Below are 16,971 nucleotides of genomic sequence, written 5' to 3' on the forward strand. Positions count from 1 at the left end.
TCACCGTGCTGGCTTACATTTCTACAGGCGCTGAGAAAGAAGGACTTTTTTACACCATTACTGGAAAGCATAGGAAGCACGAGTTCCGTTTCTTTCTCAAACGCCATCAAGGGATAAGAGCACAAGAGCTGGCAGCACAGGAGAGCTCACAACAAGCGAGTCCCGCTTTGCACTAAGCGAACAGTAACTGAGCGGCTGTGAGCAGTCAATGCAGGTAACCCCAAGACCCCGGTCAGCAGAACTCTTTAATGTCATTCAGCACACCACAGACAGACAGACAGAACTTGGGCTCCCCGTAGCCTTGTTGATTCTAACAATTTTTCCTCTTATTTGTATCTGTGTAGAGCTGCACGTTTCTTGTAGCAATACAGAAATGAGAAGAGATAGCGGCAGTAGTGAACAGATGACAAGAGATGCGCAGACAGACAGATCCTGTAGATGGTAAGTAGATGAACAGACATTGGAGATACATGGATAGACACAAAAACTACTGAACTACTGACAGACCCAGATAGACAAACTGCCTCTGACCTAATAGAGACAGAGAGCAGAAGGGACGCAGGCACATGTACCTGGTACAGCAGTCGCTCTTTCTCCGTTTTTGATTTGCTGCTCCATCTCCTCGTACAGACGGCTCACCTCTCTACCATGATCTGTCTCCTTCCTGAGAGAGTGGAGAGAAAGCGTGACTCCTCCACAGAACATCTCATGAAAGCAAAGCCAGACGCTATGGGGTGCCATCGGAAAAGAGGCAGGGAGACGGCGCTCCCTCCGTATAGAGGACATTGTTCTGTATGTCGAAGCTCCAGAAGCGGAGACCTATAAGCCTGGTGATGCGATCCCATGGGGTACCTGCATAATGCTCCTGTACATAACATGTACCGACCGTCCTGAAGATATAAATGAATGGTGAACACCGCTTTTGGCTCTCTTATCAGTCATTTGTCAATTTGCCCATTTTCATGTTCTTTGCCACTGCAAAGCATTTTTCTTGCTTTCCCCAAATCCTCACTCTGATTTGTTCCCTGGTCATATTTACTTTTAATATTTTTCTTCTTCAAACCCAATTTTTGTTTAATTTTTTTAGTTTTGCTATTTAAGAATTTGTAAAATAGAAAATAATCATTAAACGTGAACAGGACAAGTTTCTGATAGAGTGTTTCCAATTTTCAAAACCTCAGGTGGGTACAAAGTCTATGGGCCAGCTTTGCACCAATTTTCAAAGCAAACTAGGAGCATACTTCCCTTTCAAAATTCCCTTTATCCCTGCTTTTTCTGCACATACTTTTTCCGAGGAAAACAACGCGCCAGGTTGCCTCCCCTCACCTAACTCTGCCCCAGGAACACTTCCACAGATCAGGGTGCAGCCTTTGGCCAAGTTGAGGATTCACAATTTTCAAAGCAGCCAATTTACTGAACCTGGGAGGTCCATAATCAGTAAGACAGCTACGTGTAGCTGGACAACTTAAGAACCTAACCAGCTATGTTTGAACAGAATTGGTTCTGGTTTTAATCATCCAGCCTTGTGTGACCACATAACTTGTTACTTAACCGGATATCTTCAAAGATATCTGGTCGAGCGGCACTGTAGAGAAAAAACCACGTACGAGTAAGAGTCCTGCAACCTGATTCCTTCCCCCCCGCTGGGCCATGCACCCCCCCCCCCCCATCCCCCAAACCCCTCCTAAGCTGGAATAAAATATTCCGGGGTCCACAGGTCAGGTGCTTCCCCCGCCCCCTTTCCTGGTTCAGTAAAAATATTAAAATCGGTTGCCCCCGTGGACTCCCCTACCCACCCGAAGTTCCAATGTCCAGGGCCGCACCCCCATCCCCTCCCCACACTAAAAACTCTTGGCAAGCGCGAGATAAGCACTGAGCTGCTCCTGGCATTTCTGTCAGAAGTGGCATGGAAGTGGCACCTGCAGGCAGCGCACCCGTCCAGAGGCTGCTGCTGGACAGCGGCCATGCTGGGAGCCATTCTAAGCGGTTTACAACTGTACACACAACTGTACACACATATTTACATATTACATTTTTATATTCCGCCTTTCAGCCACTTCAAGGCGGATTACATTCAGGTACTGGAGGGTACTTCCCTGTCCCCAGAGGGCTCCTGATCTAAGGACCTGATTCACTACGGGCTCTTCACATAGACACAAAACAGGAGAACAGCCTTAATGAATCTGGCCCTAAGTCTGTACCTGAGGCAATGGAGGGTGAGTACAAACTAAATAAATATGGACGTCAAATTTGTAAACCCATAAAAATAAAACAAATGAAAAGTTAAGAGAAAGCCGTTCAAAAGAAAAGAGCTTTCATTTAATTTCCTACAAACTTGTACTCTTCGATCTCCCGCAACTCCTGTGGAAACGTGCTCCATGGTGCAGGCCCCACAAGTGAGAAAGCTCTCAAGTTAGCTGGAATCCTATCCGCTTTCTCTGGCTTGTCTACTCCGCCAACAGGTACACCTGCCCCCGATCACTTGATTGCTTTCGGGTACTGCACTAACCTATCCTTCAGTAGCGCTTCCATTACCTTTCCCACGACTTGTGTTACGCCAACAGGCCTGGAGTTTTCCATGTTCACCCTGGGGGAGTGAGTGGTGCCTACATCTGCTCTCCTCCACTCTCTTGCATGCCATTGTATGCTCAAGTGATAAATTGAACAGCACTGTGAGAGATCCTCCTTTAATTCCTTCAGTAATCTGGGATTTACCCGTCAGGGTCCCAGTTGCTTTACTTTCACAATTGGGTCCTTACAGTGGATCTATCTCCATCCTAAACCATAATTGTTTACTCACAAATCCCTTAGCTCCTTGCCGTTTGCCCTTGTTCTATCACTCCAGCAAGAGAAATCTGTTTTCTTCCACTCCTCCTCTTCCCTCAGCCCGCCCTCCCCTTTCTCTTCCTTTTCCCATTTCTATGTCTAAAGAAAGTTTTAGCCCCCGCCTTTCTAACTGCCTTCCTGTCTCCATTTCTCATTATGGTTTTGTCTGTCCTCCTCCTCCTGTGTCTGTCTGCATTTCCTCAGTGATATTCTTCTTGCTTTATTTTTTTTCTCCTGCTTTTTGAGGTCTCTTCATCCTTTTCCCCTTGCTCACATGCCTGACACAATGATTTGTTGCTTTTTCACTGCTCCTCTATGTCTCTTGGATCCCCTTTCTCCTTCCTTAACATCCTTTTCTTAGATCTTCTGAAATGTAGGACCCTTATTCTAGTATAGTTTGGTTCTGATCCACACAGTACAATGAATGCTGGATCGCAGATTGTCCCCTGCCATAACTTCAGTGATCCTGTTTCCATTTATCAGTACCAGGTCCAGCGCGGCTTCACTATGAGGGAGCTCCCCAGCTAATTGCTTGGAAAAGACTTCTTACAAGGATCCCTGTATCCCTCTACTTCTAGTCATCCAGCAGCCAGCCCTCTCCACTCTCCATCTGGTAGATTTAGGACCCCCAATAAGACCACCTCACTTTTGCATGCTATGCTTTCTCTCATGTCTGTATCTACCTCTTCCCTTTCTGATGGTGGCCTGTAGATTATACCTACATAGATATTAAGCCTCTTTAGATGGGGAAACCCCAGAACTGGATCAGGGTGTCCTGCAAAAGGAAGCCAGCTGGTAATCCTGATTACTCATGTACCGACAGAAGGACGGAAGCAACACGGGGTGCTCAGCAGAGCTCACAGTTTCGCCCTCAGTTCTCGCACTGTTTTTTGGGCGCAAATGTTACTGCCAATGCAACAGGGAATTTTGTGCACAGAGAGGTCATTATTCAAAAGCCATTTAAGACCGAGAACTTAGGAGCTGGATAACTAGAAACAAGTATATTCAGTGGGACATTTATCCTCCTGAACATACAGGACAGGTTATCTGGCTAACCTTAGCTGGATATCTTGTCCACTAAATGGCCTACTGCATACTGGCCTCAATGTGTGTATACAACTGCGTTCACTTAGCACCCGTGCTTGGAAATCCCATGCAAATGAAGGGATTAACTATTACCTCCCAATGCACTGCCTTAACCCGGGGTTTCTTAGCACTGGAAATTTACTTCTGGTCAGAGGTGCAGTAAGAAAGTGTGCCCTGAACTTCAGCACCCAGTTTTAACCTGCACATTATTGCATCAGCCCCAGAGTTTGGCAACCCCAAAACAGGCTTCTCTCACCATCAGGGTCATTGCTTAGAGTGCACAAGAGGGGCACTCAGGGCGCAAAGGCCATCAGGGGCAGAAAAATGAGTGAAATACAAGCATGGTCTGGCAACAGATAAAAAGCCAGGATGAAAACCAATCTCCTTCTGCCATCAAACTTGACGGGAAAAAGGGGAGGAGGACTGCGGATCAGAGGGAATGGGGATTGAGCAGTAGGATGGTTGCCTGCCCTGGGTGCTAAACTACCAAGTTATGGTTCTCTCACCGCTTCAGGACTTGCTCCACCGACTCCTTCTCATGATGCACCTCTCGGATGTAGGAGGAAACACGGAACAGGAACTCCTCAAAGTTGGCCAGCAGTTCCGGGTGCTCCTTGCGCAGCTGGGCCCAGAGCTGCCGCACCTCACTCTGACTGTGGAGAGGGGAAGATGGATTAGAGGTCAGGCTCGCTCGCTCCATGAGGGATCACACTTTCTTCCTTTTCCCCGTGAACATATGTAGCAGATGTCACCTGCACAGAATCTCAGTGACGCTCACTTTTCAAAGGATTTGCCTGGGTAAAAGCTGCCTTCCTCTAATTGGGCTCCTTCAGCCGCATTAAAAGGAGGCATTCCCGAGGGCACGCTTAAGTTGGGGGGGGGGGAAACAGGGTGCATACCTGGGATTTCTAAAAGTGCCACTCGGCCTCCTGCACAAACAGCAAGGGCAAAATACCTGCAGGATCTTAATGCGGAGCCAGCAGTTTCCTCCTGCCCTTTGTACTGTCCCTGCCCTCCCAGTCATGGCAGGGACAGTCCTTGGCTGGGCGCCTGCAATCATGGGCCCTAAATCTGACCACTAGGTGTCACCCTTCAGCAATGCCTGCAGCTTCCCCCACCACCTTCAGGGCCTGTGAATGCGGCTTCTACACCATCCCCAGCCGACCCCCGAGAGCAGAAGACCCGACTCGGGGATTGAACTGGGGACACTCCGTATGGCAGCCAGCCACCGGGCTAGCAAACACCTGCTCATTTTCAAAAGGGATAAATAAATAAATAAATGTGGCAGATTTGCATGACTTTGTGTGTTCACTATGCTAAAACGTCTGTTCCTTATTGAAAACCTTTCACATTGTTTTGAAATAATCGCCTCGTTCCCCCACCCCCTTTCTCCCTTGCGTCTGGGAGTGCAGCGTGTACCCTCTCCCCACTTCTGGCTCTATAACACACTGTAAAGGTGATGTGTTTCTAACTCACAGAACTAGTGACGGCTTCCTGTGCTGCTCCACTGTCTTGGATGGGGTATTCAATAATTAATGGAAAATTGGGATTAATGCTCTACATAGAAAGACATTCATATAAATAAAAAAAAAGATTAAAAAAAATAAGGGGAAATGGAGTAAAAATTCTGCATGTAAAAATACATTTATTTATATAAATGCAAAATATATAAAATAAAGTAGCAACAATGATTTTCAAAAGTGTAAAATTTGCCTCTCAGTTGGAATCAAGGTAAGAGCAACAAAAAAAAGATTATTGCTTGCAATCTTGCAAGCAATAATCTTTTCCAAACTAGATTATTGCAACTCATTACTATTAGGCCTCCCAGCTTCTTACACCAAACCTTTACAAATGGTTCAGAACTCTGCAGCCAGAGTCCTTACAAATTCCAGGAAAATTGACCACATTTCACCTATTCTCAAAAACCTCCATTGGCTTCCGATCCACTATAGAATCATGTACAAAACCATTAACATCATTTACAAAACTATCAACCAACACACGCAACTCGACCTACAAATACCACTAAAAAAAATTCACCTCCGCCAGGCCTATCAGGGAACACTACAAAGAGTCACTCCAAATTCCAAAGGCCAAAACCTACCAACATAAATCCTTGAGTCTCAGAGCCTTCTCATCAGCAGGTCCAGCTCTCTGGAACTCGATCCCACCTGATTTGAGACAAGAGCCATGCTCTTTAACATTTAGGAAAAGACTAAAAACTTGGCTTTTCAAAAAAGCATTTCCAAGCCTTGAATAAAACCTCCTCTCACTAGCACTAACTCGTATGCAATAATGGAATGTAAACACGAATCAACCAACCTCAAACCCTCTCTCACTAATTCCTGCTGAATATTTATCATACTATTACCATTCACAACTGTGTCATATTTATTCATTTGATTACCTATGTACCGTTTCATAGTCTTATTTTTTCACTTGCTATTCTAATGTATCAATAGGCTGAAATGTAAATATTGTGCTGTTCAATTTCTCCCCTTCCATCCCCAGTTTATTTTCCTTGTTTTTTGTAACTTTCCCTCTCCCTTTTTCTGATTCACTGTATTTAAAGTTCAAGGTTCTTATTGAAAATATTGTTTTTTACGTTACGTTATGCTTTACACTCCTTGTTATTTGTAAACCGGGTTGATGTGATGCCTATCATGAAACTCGGTATAACAAAAACAATAAATAAATAAATAAAATAGGCAATTCTATATCTTCACTATAGATGGCAGCAGCAATATTAATAATGGAGTCTGTAGAGACATTTCCTGAAGCTCACCTGTGCCCTAGTGCCTGACCTGGTGCTGGCTATGCTGATTGCTGATTGGCTGTTAGAGAGTGCCAATCAGCATGCAGCACAGTGGTTCCCGGCTGAGAGGGGACACTTTGAATCAGCCCTGCAGGCACTATCTATATCAGATAATTCACTTCTGTGACTGAGGAGCTTCAAGTTTATTGCTTGTGCAGAATCTTGTAAATTATTTATATGCCACCTTCCCAAGACGGTGTACAAAACTTTAATAACCAGATAAAATTACATAAGAAAAACAAGAATATAAAACATAACCCCCCATTCATCTGCAATCCCCTCCTCCCTAGTAACCAGTAACTCAGTAGCCCCCCCCCCACTCCCCAGACAACCACCTGCCCAACAATCTGATCATAATATCTTATTGTCACCCCCCAGCACCCCCCATACCATTTCCATTCACTCTTCCAAATATACTCAGCAGGAGAAAATAATCATGTTTTCAATTGTTTTCAGAATGTCAAATAATTTGATTCCAATCTAACATCCAGATGAGCAGAGCTCCACAACTCCCAGCCAGCAAGAGAAAAAAATCCTTTCACAAATCGCTGCTTTCCTTACCTCAGTCCTTGTAAGCACCTTTAAGAAGGCCCTTTGAGATGAACACACATTACTGTCTCGTTGATATCACCCTACCAACCTATACAAATACCATCATCTCTCACTATCTGGAAAATCAAAGTCATGATCTTAAATTACCGGTATACACATTCTCTAACAGTCAGCTAGTCTAGCAAACATAATAAAGGGGCCACGCTATGTCTCTTGGAAAACTCAAAGGTTGTCTGAGCTGCCATGTTCTGTACCACTTGTAAGAATGGCATGCTATTCTCTGGAATCCCAAAAAACAGACTCTTACAGTAATCCAGCAAGGTAATTACCCATGCCTGGACCTCCAGTTGGAACTGCCTAAGCTTAAAAAATGTCCTCTGCACAATCCTCCAAATCAAACCAACTATCAAACTGAGCACCTAGATCTTTCACTTTAGTCATCTAACCCATCTTAGAATTGTCAAGCTTCAGAGACAAAGGAGGTCTTACCTCATCATCCTCACTGACAAATGAAGTCTTGGATTTTTCTCCATTCAGAAATCAGCCAACTATCTATTAGCCAATCCAGAAGTACCCTCATCTATCAGCCAATCCAGAAGTACCCTCATCTTTTTCAGTCACAGCCAATCCAGAAGTACCCTCATCTATCAGCCAATCCAGAAGTACCCTCATCTTTTTCAGTCTCAGCCAATCACTCCTGCTCAGTGCAGTACTATCAATCCATATAGATAAATACTCCTACCAGCCCACAAAATGTTCTCATCATCTTCAAACCATGCCCTCATGATAAACACACAGTCTTAGAAGGGCACAGTAGCAAAAGATGAGAAGAACTGGAACCGTGTATGCTAGAGACCTTGCAAGGGAAGGAAAGTTTACGCTGAATGGCGGAAATGAAAAAGCTAGCCAAAGAATTCTTTCAGAAAACATTTTTCTGGGCCACAAAAGCAATCGTTTTACTAGGCTACTACTAAGACTTATTATTTTTATAGTGCTACTAAAACATTTGCAGCACTAACCAGACAAACATAAGAGACAATCCTTCCTCCTTGTAGTCAAGACACAAACAAGACATATAGAAGCTTTCAGACCATTTATTCATTATAGAAAACATTAACATAATATGGACGGCAGAAAGTCAACAGACCTATGTCAGTCACTAATATTTGCCCCTTGTATATGTTCCAGTTATGGGCAGTGGGAGCGGGATAGAGTTTTTTAGATCTAAGATTCCTCCCCTTGCCATAACCCCACCTTTTTGGGTAAGGCATGTCTGGGATATAAAAATTCCCGTGAGCATGCTCAGGGATCAGTGGGAAGGCGACTGAAGAGAGAGTGGGTGGAAGGAGATTGGAGAAGCTCTGAAGAGTCTTGGCCTCATCCTTGGGGGTCCATTGGCTTGGAGTACTATTGTGTTTGAGAAGATTTCTGGAAGAAGATTGTTTGGACCAGAGGGAAGAACTGATCAACCCCCTGGTATCCCAAAGGGTTGCACCAAGGGATCTTTTTATCCAGGTGACCAGTGAACAGCACGGGTGAAGAGAAGTACTGAGGCTTTTGAGACAAGAACTAAGAGACTTGAAGTTTCTGAAGTTGGATTACAGTTTAATAGATTTGACCCAGTTTGGGAATGTCTTAAAATTTGGTGCTTGGGGACATTTTTTCCATGTGACCACCCATCTGGAGCTTCACTCTAGTTATCCCACCCTACAAGAGTAGGATACTTTTGCTATGGATGAAGGTGCAAGAGAAGGGAGAGTGTTGAAAAAACAGACAAGGAAACCATTGTTTTCAGTGTAATCCTCTTTCTTATGCTATTTTTGATTTTTGTAATTTTGGCCTGAATACTTGTATTTAAGTTATAATAAACTGATTATTCTGAACATCATTTTGGACTTTGCTTGATTTAATTTTTTTGACCCAATACACTGGCTGAATGGATGGACACTGGTTTTATTTTTTCTTTCTTCCCAGTCTGATGATTTTGGCTTCCTTGCTCTTATATTGGACACTCTTGTATTTGGTGGTGATTATCGAACTAGAGTGTGAGCCTTTGACTGTAGTTGTGTCTGACCGTGCCAGAGACCCAGGAAGATAGCTTCTCCTCCATCCGAACTTGGACCCGGACCCATAGCACCTCTGGTTCCAGCTAACAGCTCAAATGGGGGACCTGCTACAGCTATGATTGGGATGAACCTCAAAAAGGTGAAATTTTAGTCAGGATGAGTATGAATGGAAAACATAGGATCCCTACAAGAGGACACTGTTGACAGCAGAAAAATAACTCTGCTTGGTGCCAGTGCTGGGAAAGGGTGGTTGAGATGATACATTCCAGACCCAAGGAAAAACAGGTGGTCATACCAAGTTTGGGTGATCCTAGTAGTCTAGGATAACCAGCACTAATAGTCAGGTTTAGGCCAATCAAAAGGCAGTCAAGGACTATACAGAACACAGTTCCCACAGAAGCACTAAGAATATCAGAATCAGTACTATACACAGTCCAAAATGGTAAATAGCCCAGTCATAACCTAAGGGGTAAAATCAGAAAGCCAATCTGAGGTCAGCATAACATAAGAACTTAAGAAGTGCTATGCCACCAGGTCAGACCAAAGGTCCATTGAGCCAATATGTCTCTGACATACCAGTTTGGTTATTTGGAAGTACCTGGTACATCCTAACAGGAAAATCCATTCATGTTGTTCACAACGAAAAGAAAGAGATGGTGAACTCCAGGTGTATACTGAGCAGTCAATGCAAAGTATTTCTGGGGGAATTCTGTGCAAAAAATTTTAATTTTGCACACAAAAGCTTAAAAATCTGCATACTTTATATCGGTCAAAATAACATAATATACATGTCAGTCTTTAAGTAATTAATTTAAAATGTACTACTGAAAGATGCAGGGTTTAAATATTTTGAGCAGAATTTCCTTAAAAGTTCATTGTAAGAGTATCTCTTCCACCCTTTCTCCCTATTCTCCTGGCCAGTCTCTTTTCACTTTGTCCTCCTCCACTTGCCACTATCTCTCCCCTCCCCCTTTAGGCTCCACCCCTTCCATTCTATCTTCACTCCCAAAGTTTGACCTCTCTCTCAATATTGCCCCTCATATAGACTCCCTCTGTCTTTCTCTCTCACACACACTCACAGGTTCCCTCTCTCTAGTGCACATACACACCCGCTCACATACAGGCTCCCTCTCTCTCATGCACACACAAACCTTCATACAGACTCCTCCCCTCTCTCTCTCACACACACAAAGGCTTCCTTTCTCTCTCATGCATACACCCTCACACAAGCTACCTATTTCTCTCTCTCACACACACTCCTACACACTGGCTCCCTTTCTCACTCATGCCTCCCTACACATAGGCTCCCTCTTTCTCTCTCACACACACACATCCCTACACCCTCACATAGGCTCCTCTCTCTCACATACAAGCACCCTCATATACATACAATCCCTTTTTCACACACACCAGCTCCCAGTCTCTCACACATACACACATTCCATCAGTTGCCAATCCAGGTCCCAAGTACCCATCATATACTAAAAGAGTAGCTTAAGAACATAAGAACATAAGAATGCAGTAGATCCATTTGATGTTGCTCATTCCCAGGGATAAGTGGTGGCTTTCCCAAGTTTACCTGGCTAATAATGGTTTATATATTTTTCCTTCAGAACTTGCTCAAACTCCTTTTAAACCCAGTTCTGTTAGATGCCTTCATCATTTCATCCAAATCTGATCATCCAAAGGCCTCCCTCCTGCTTCTGTACAGGTTGTTGGTGAGGCCTCAACTAGAATATTGTGTTCAGTACTAAAGGCCATATCTAGAAAGGACAGAGGCTGGAGGCAATCCAGAGAAAGGAACCAAAATGGTGCAGGGATTGCACAAAAAGACCTATGAGATATGTATGTGAGCCCTTTGTGCTGTGGTATAGTGGATGCGGCCTGTATCGGGACAGTCTGGAGCTTCATCCTTTACCAGCTGTGTCCCCCACAGGTTGAGCCCTTGGGTCCTGGTGGCTGGCAGAAATTTGGTTATCTTCACCATCCTATGGACCCTCCTAAGTCCAAAGGCACACTGTGGTCAGGGCAAGCAGAAGACTAACAGAGTCCTAGACAGGCCCAGGGGGTCAGGTCTAAGTGTCAGGCAATTGTGGTCAGGTCTAAGCAAGAGGTCAAGATCCAGAGAGTCAGGGCAAGGATGGACGAAAACACACTGGACATAACAAATAAGATAAGGCAAGGCTGGACAAGGAAGGCTGGAGAAGACAAGGCTGGTTGAGGCAAGGCTGGACAAGGAAGGTGGGACGAGGCAGGAATCACATTGCTAGGCAGGAGACCCGTCGCTGAGGTCTGTGATGCTCCTCAGAAGAAGCCTTTTATCTGGAGGAGCTGGTGATGTCATCAAGAGGCAGCCGGGCTGCTTTCCCGCTACAGGCACTTTAATTCGCCTAAGAGGAGCCAGGAATGGGGCAGCATGGCAACATCCCATGTCACTACGGAGGCCATTAGTGATGGCAGCACATAGGCCGTGAAGCGCTGTTAGTGGAGCTGGGGTCAGAACAGTCAGGGCAGCATCGGGGGTAAGAGCCTAAAGGACCTAAATATGAATACTCTGGAGGAAAATAGAGACAGGGAATGTGATAAAGACACAGGGAGGGTCATTTTCCAAGGGACTTCTGCCAGTAAAACTGTGTTTTATGCACAGAAATGGCTTTTCAAAATTGCTTGCACGATTTGTATGTAAACTTATACGCATAAGTTTACCAGAACTTAGTGGAGGCATTCACGGGGGCAGATCCTGGGTTGTTCAATCACTAGCCTAAGATCCACAAAGACGGCAGAAGTATTACAAAGAAATGAAACATAGAAATGATGGCAGAAGAAGACCAAATGGCCCATCCAGTCTGCCCAGCAAGCTTCACACATTTTTTCTCTCATACTTATCTGTTTCTCTTGGTTCTATTTCCCTTCCACCCCCACCTTTAATGTAGAGAGCAGTGATGGAGCTGCATCCAAGTGAAATATCTAGCTTGATTAGTTAGGGGTAGAGGCCGCCGCAATAAGCAAGCTACACCCATGCTTATTTGTTTTACCCAGACTATGTTATACAGCCCTTATTGGTTGTTTTTCTTCTCCCCTGCCGTTGAAGCAGGGAGCTGTGCTGGATATGCGTGAAGTATCAGTCTTCTCCCATGCTGTTGAAGCAGAGAGCCATGCTGGATGTGCATCGAAAGTGAAGTATCAGGCACATTTGGTTTGGGGTAGTAACCGCCGTAACAAGCCAGCTACTCCCCGCTTTGTGAGTGCGAACCCTCTTTTCTTCTCCCCTGCCGTTGAATCAGAGAGCTCTGCTGGATGTGTGAAGTATCAGTTTTTCTTCTCCCCTGCCGTTGAATCAGAGAACTATGCTGTATATGCATTGAAAGTGAAGTATCAGGCTTATTTGATTTGGGGTAGTAACCGCCGTAACAAGCCAGCTACTCCCCTCTTTGTGAGTGCGAATCCTTTTTTCCACATTTCCTCTTGCTGTTGAAGCTTAGAGCAATGTTGGAGTCACAGTAAGCATGTGTATGTTTATTTAATAAGGGTATTGACTCCAGGCAGTAGCCATCATTCTGGCGAGTCACCCACTCTTCATTGGCAGCCTCTTGACTTTATGGATCCACAGTGTTTATCCCACGCCCCTTTGAAGTCCTTCACAGTTCTGGTCTTCACCACATCCTCCAGAAGGGCATTCCAGGCATCCACCACCCTCTCCGTGAAGAAATACTTCCTGACATTGGTTCTGAATCTTCCTCCCTGGAGCTTCAAATCGTGACCCCTGGTTCTGCTGATTTTTTTCCTACGGAAAAGGTTTGTCGTTGTCTTTTGATCATTAACACCTTTCAAGTATCTGAAAGTCTGTATCATATCACCTCTGCTCCTCCTTTCCTCCAGGGTGTACATATTTAGATTCTTCAATCTCTCCTCGTACATCATCCGATGAAGATCCTCCACCTTCCTGGTCGCCCTTCTCTGTACCGCCTCCATCTTGTCTTTGTCTTTTTGAAGATACGGTCTCCAGAACTGAACACAGTACTCCAGGTGAGGCCTCACCAAGGACCTGTACAAGGGAATAATCACTTCCCTTTTCTTACTCGATATTCCTCTCTCTATGCAGCCCAGCATTCTTCTGGCTTTAGCTATCGCCTTGTCGCATTGTTTCGCTGACTTCAGATCATTAGATCATTTAGTGGGCTAAATGCCAATGGCATCTCTGCCCTGTCAGTAAGTTGAAGGTTCACAAGGGGAACAGGAAGCTGAAGATCCAAAGCCTAAAACATGATGCTTCAGCATTAGGTGCACCTCATAATATCAACATCCTTTCTAAACTGCACAGGTGCAAATAACCTTAAACCCTCCCATGCCCAGCCACAGTATCTCTGCACAGGTTGGGACTTAGCTCCACTTCCTGGTTGTCTGCACCTAATCTGCTGAGCCTGTGTGAGTCCCCTTGCCTACCTACTCCTGCGGCTAATCAGCTGAGCCTGAGTGCATCCCCCTCCACTCTTCCTGCAGCCCTGCTATGGCAAAGGACATGGAGGCGCTCAGTCTCCTTCCTGGCCTGCTTCTTACTTTTGCTTGAAGCCAGTCAGCAGAGTCCTCACTCCTGGAGCTTGCCTCATGATTAGGTGGGGACTGAAACTTGTTGCTTCACATGCTTCTTGCATCCAGGGAGAGGGAGGGAACTGTGATGATCTGTGTGTTAAGAAGAAGGGGGAATGGATGCAGTGGGATGGATTTGGGGGAAGAGGCACATTGAGCAGAAGCTGAAGAAGTGGGGAAGATGCTGGGACGGGGAAGAGGCAGCAGGGCAAATGAGGAGGAAGAGGCAGGAGAGCAGATGCTGGGGAAAGTGAAAAGAGGCAGGGGGCACATAGTAATGTAGAGACCCCTGGACACCACTAGATGGCCCCAGATTCCTGTTCTGAGCATTTCAGCATAGGGGGAGATACCATCTCATATCAGCACCTTCCCTAGAGGTTTGCATCTTTGTGCATAAGAGGCGGGGGGAGGGGGGAGAGAGAGAGTGGATTTTGGTTTTAGAGAAACCATTTCCCCTACTCTTGGGTTTTGGTCATGTCTCCTTGCTTAAATGCTTGTTCCGGAAAACGACACATTCGTGGCCTGTCAGGTCAACCTTTTTCTGGTAGTAAGGGCTCTAGGTAGCAGAGTAAAGCATGTTTTGGATTTTGAATTGTGGGAGGAGACCCTGATCTCTTTGATGAGAGACACGCCCCGGATCCGAAGGCCAGGTGTAATGAGAACTGTGCGCTTCTCCCCATCCAGTGAGTGGCTGCAGTTAACTATTCCCCTAAAGGAAGCTTGGACTTTGAGTTTCACATTTTTGGTTTGCGAGGAGGTTTTTGTACCACAAAGAAGCTGGAGTTCCAATCAGCCCTGTTTCTGGAACTGCAACAGATCTTTTCCCTTTGAGAGGTCAATTCAGAAGGTGTTCAAAGTGGAGGCATGAGGGGAGAGACAAGACCTTGTGAGACTCATCCCTGGGATTTCTACCTTTTGGGACACAGGCTGGGAAAAGAAGACTGTACATTTTGGACCTCAGGTAGGATTTTTCCATGATTAAAGGGGATCCCTTCAGTGTTAGGATTTCCTGCCCATTTGGGCCAGTTTATCCTAAGCCTCCTCCCATGCAATGGAGTATCGTTCAGATTTCAGTAAATACCCTTGCTTGGGTTATACTTAGAGAAGGGACAGTCAACTCTGGTTCTTGAGTGTCAACAAGCCAGTTGAGTTTTCAGGATGTACATAATGAATATTCATGAGATCTATTTGCATGCATTGCCTCCATTGCATGTGTAAAGGGGTACCCTTTTAGCTTCAGAAAAGTGTTCCTGCCCTTTACAAGCATGAAGTCTATGACTTCAGCTGGTCTGAATGCCCTCAGTAGTGATGTTGGAAGAGTGGTAGGTGTGGTAAGGAGGAGCACCACTTCCCATTGGGAGGGTAAAGTATTATAAAATCCCTGTTCTCACATGAGTAGAGGAGTTGAAAGTAGATGGTTGAGATATAAGGAGCAGGATTCTAAGCCCTAGAGTCTGAGGGTTGTGTAGACCTATCTCCCACACAGGGGCTCCATAGGACCTGTCTCCCAAGAGAGGTTCCAGAGGGTTGAGTGGAGGAGAGGAATTCCAGGATGGAAGAGCTGGTGGATCCATGTACTGTAGATGTCAAGAGAAAGGGCAACCTTTCTGAGAAAATCTACCACAGTCAAAGGCTGATATAACTGCCATCAGTCCAAGTCTCCAAGAGAGAAGGCACAAAGGACTTTGGAGAACCAGATTTCATGTGCCAAATAGGTATAGGGAGGGCACAGTGAAGAAGAGGGTACCTGTCCAAAACATCTGCCCTATTTGAAGGAAAAATGGAAAGAGAATGTGATTTTTGTCACAGTATTGGTGCACTGTCCTATGTGTGCTGTTTTCGGACTTGTGTTTTGCCACCAGTTTTGAGCATATACTTTGTTTTGAACAACAAGCAGAGAGTGAAGAGTGAAGTTTTGTGTTACTGACCAGTGTGCAGAAGAGCCCCCAGAGAAAAAAACCCTAAGGGCCTTGAAAACGTGTTTCCCCCTTGTGTGGGAACCCTGGAAAAGTCATGTAATCTTGCGTGGTCCGTGGCCCTCCCTGTCTGTCCCCATGCCCTAGAGCAGACTGGGATGGGGGCTACACATGCAAATGCATCTCATGAATATTCACTGTGGATATGGTGAGAGCTCAAGGACTGGAGTTACCTACTCCTGGCTTCGAGAGAGGTTGAAAAATCTCAATCCAAAACCATTCAAAAAATGATCCACGAAAATTGCAGTTAAAATTACAAAGTTCCGGATAGTACTGGGGAATGATTCACTTCTTTATGATTTGGAGCAGGTGGTTACCATAATTATAGCTATTTCAAGTCACAAAATGCTCCCTCATTAATGGCTCTGCAGGTGGAGTGGTATGCTACAAATATTTTGGGGTCTGTAGTTTTTCTGTCCTACTTGTCCTCGGCCAGCCCTGAGAGCAGGGACTGCTGTTAGATGCCATTTGGGAGACACAAACTGAAGAGATTCTTGCTCCTGCCTCTATGCTGCCCCTCTCTCAGAGTGCCTGAATAACTCCAGGGTTCCCCACCTAACTCCTTGCATAGGTGAATCTTGTTGAAGCCTGCCGGCATCCAGCTTTAGTTCGTCTGAATTTGTGACCTTGGAGTCCCTTCCTGCCTTTGCCAGCCCTGACTTTACTGTATTGCTCCTTGGGAATTTTCCAGTCTAGAAATGTTTCTCAAATGTGCCTCCTCTGGTTACCAATGTAAATGACATTATTCAGCCTTCTCCTGTGCCTCTTAATTCCTATGATAAGTTAACGTCTGCCTTTGTAAGCTAAACCGTTGTAACATCCAAAGGAATTCTGTGGTTCCCTTTCACCTCTTCTTTTCCCATCTAGCTGTAACACTATTGAAGCAATAAGACTGTAAACTCCATGCACTGGTCTGAAGGAGGATATTCAGTTTTGAAGATGCAAGTTGGTCATCTAACAAAGCAGTTCCTAAATGTATTCGGGTTGTGCCCAGATCGTAGAACAAGGGTGATCTTCTATGATCCCACCAAGCTGCAGACAAAACAAGGAAAGTCCTTGCACT

General features: G+C 45.1%; 1 protein-coding gene across 1 annotated transcript in view; it reads right to left on the reverse strand.

The window, feature by feature from the left end:
- The window catches only part of CRACR2B (calcium release activated channel regulator 2B), a 94,207-nt gene that overhangs the window by 41,379 nt on the left and 35,857 nt on the right, over nt 1-16,971 (reverse strand). Inside the window, 2 exon segments of the mRNA XM_029582565.1 lie at nt 573-664; nt 4,419-4,565. Of these exon segments, the coding sequence (XP_029438425.1) occupies nt 573-664; nt 4,419-4,565 (239 nt within the window).

The sequence above is a fragment of the Rhinatrema bivittatum genome, chromosome 17 (genome assembly GCF_901001135.1).
Source record: "Rhinatrema bivittatum chromosome 17, aRhiBiv1.1, whole genome shotgun sequence".
Lineage (NCBI taxonomy): Eukaryota > Metazoa > Chordata > Amphibia > Gymnophiona > Rhinatrematidae > Rhinatrema > Rhinatrema bivittatum.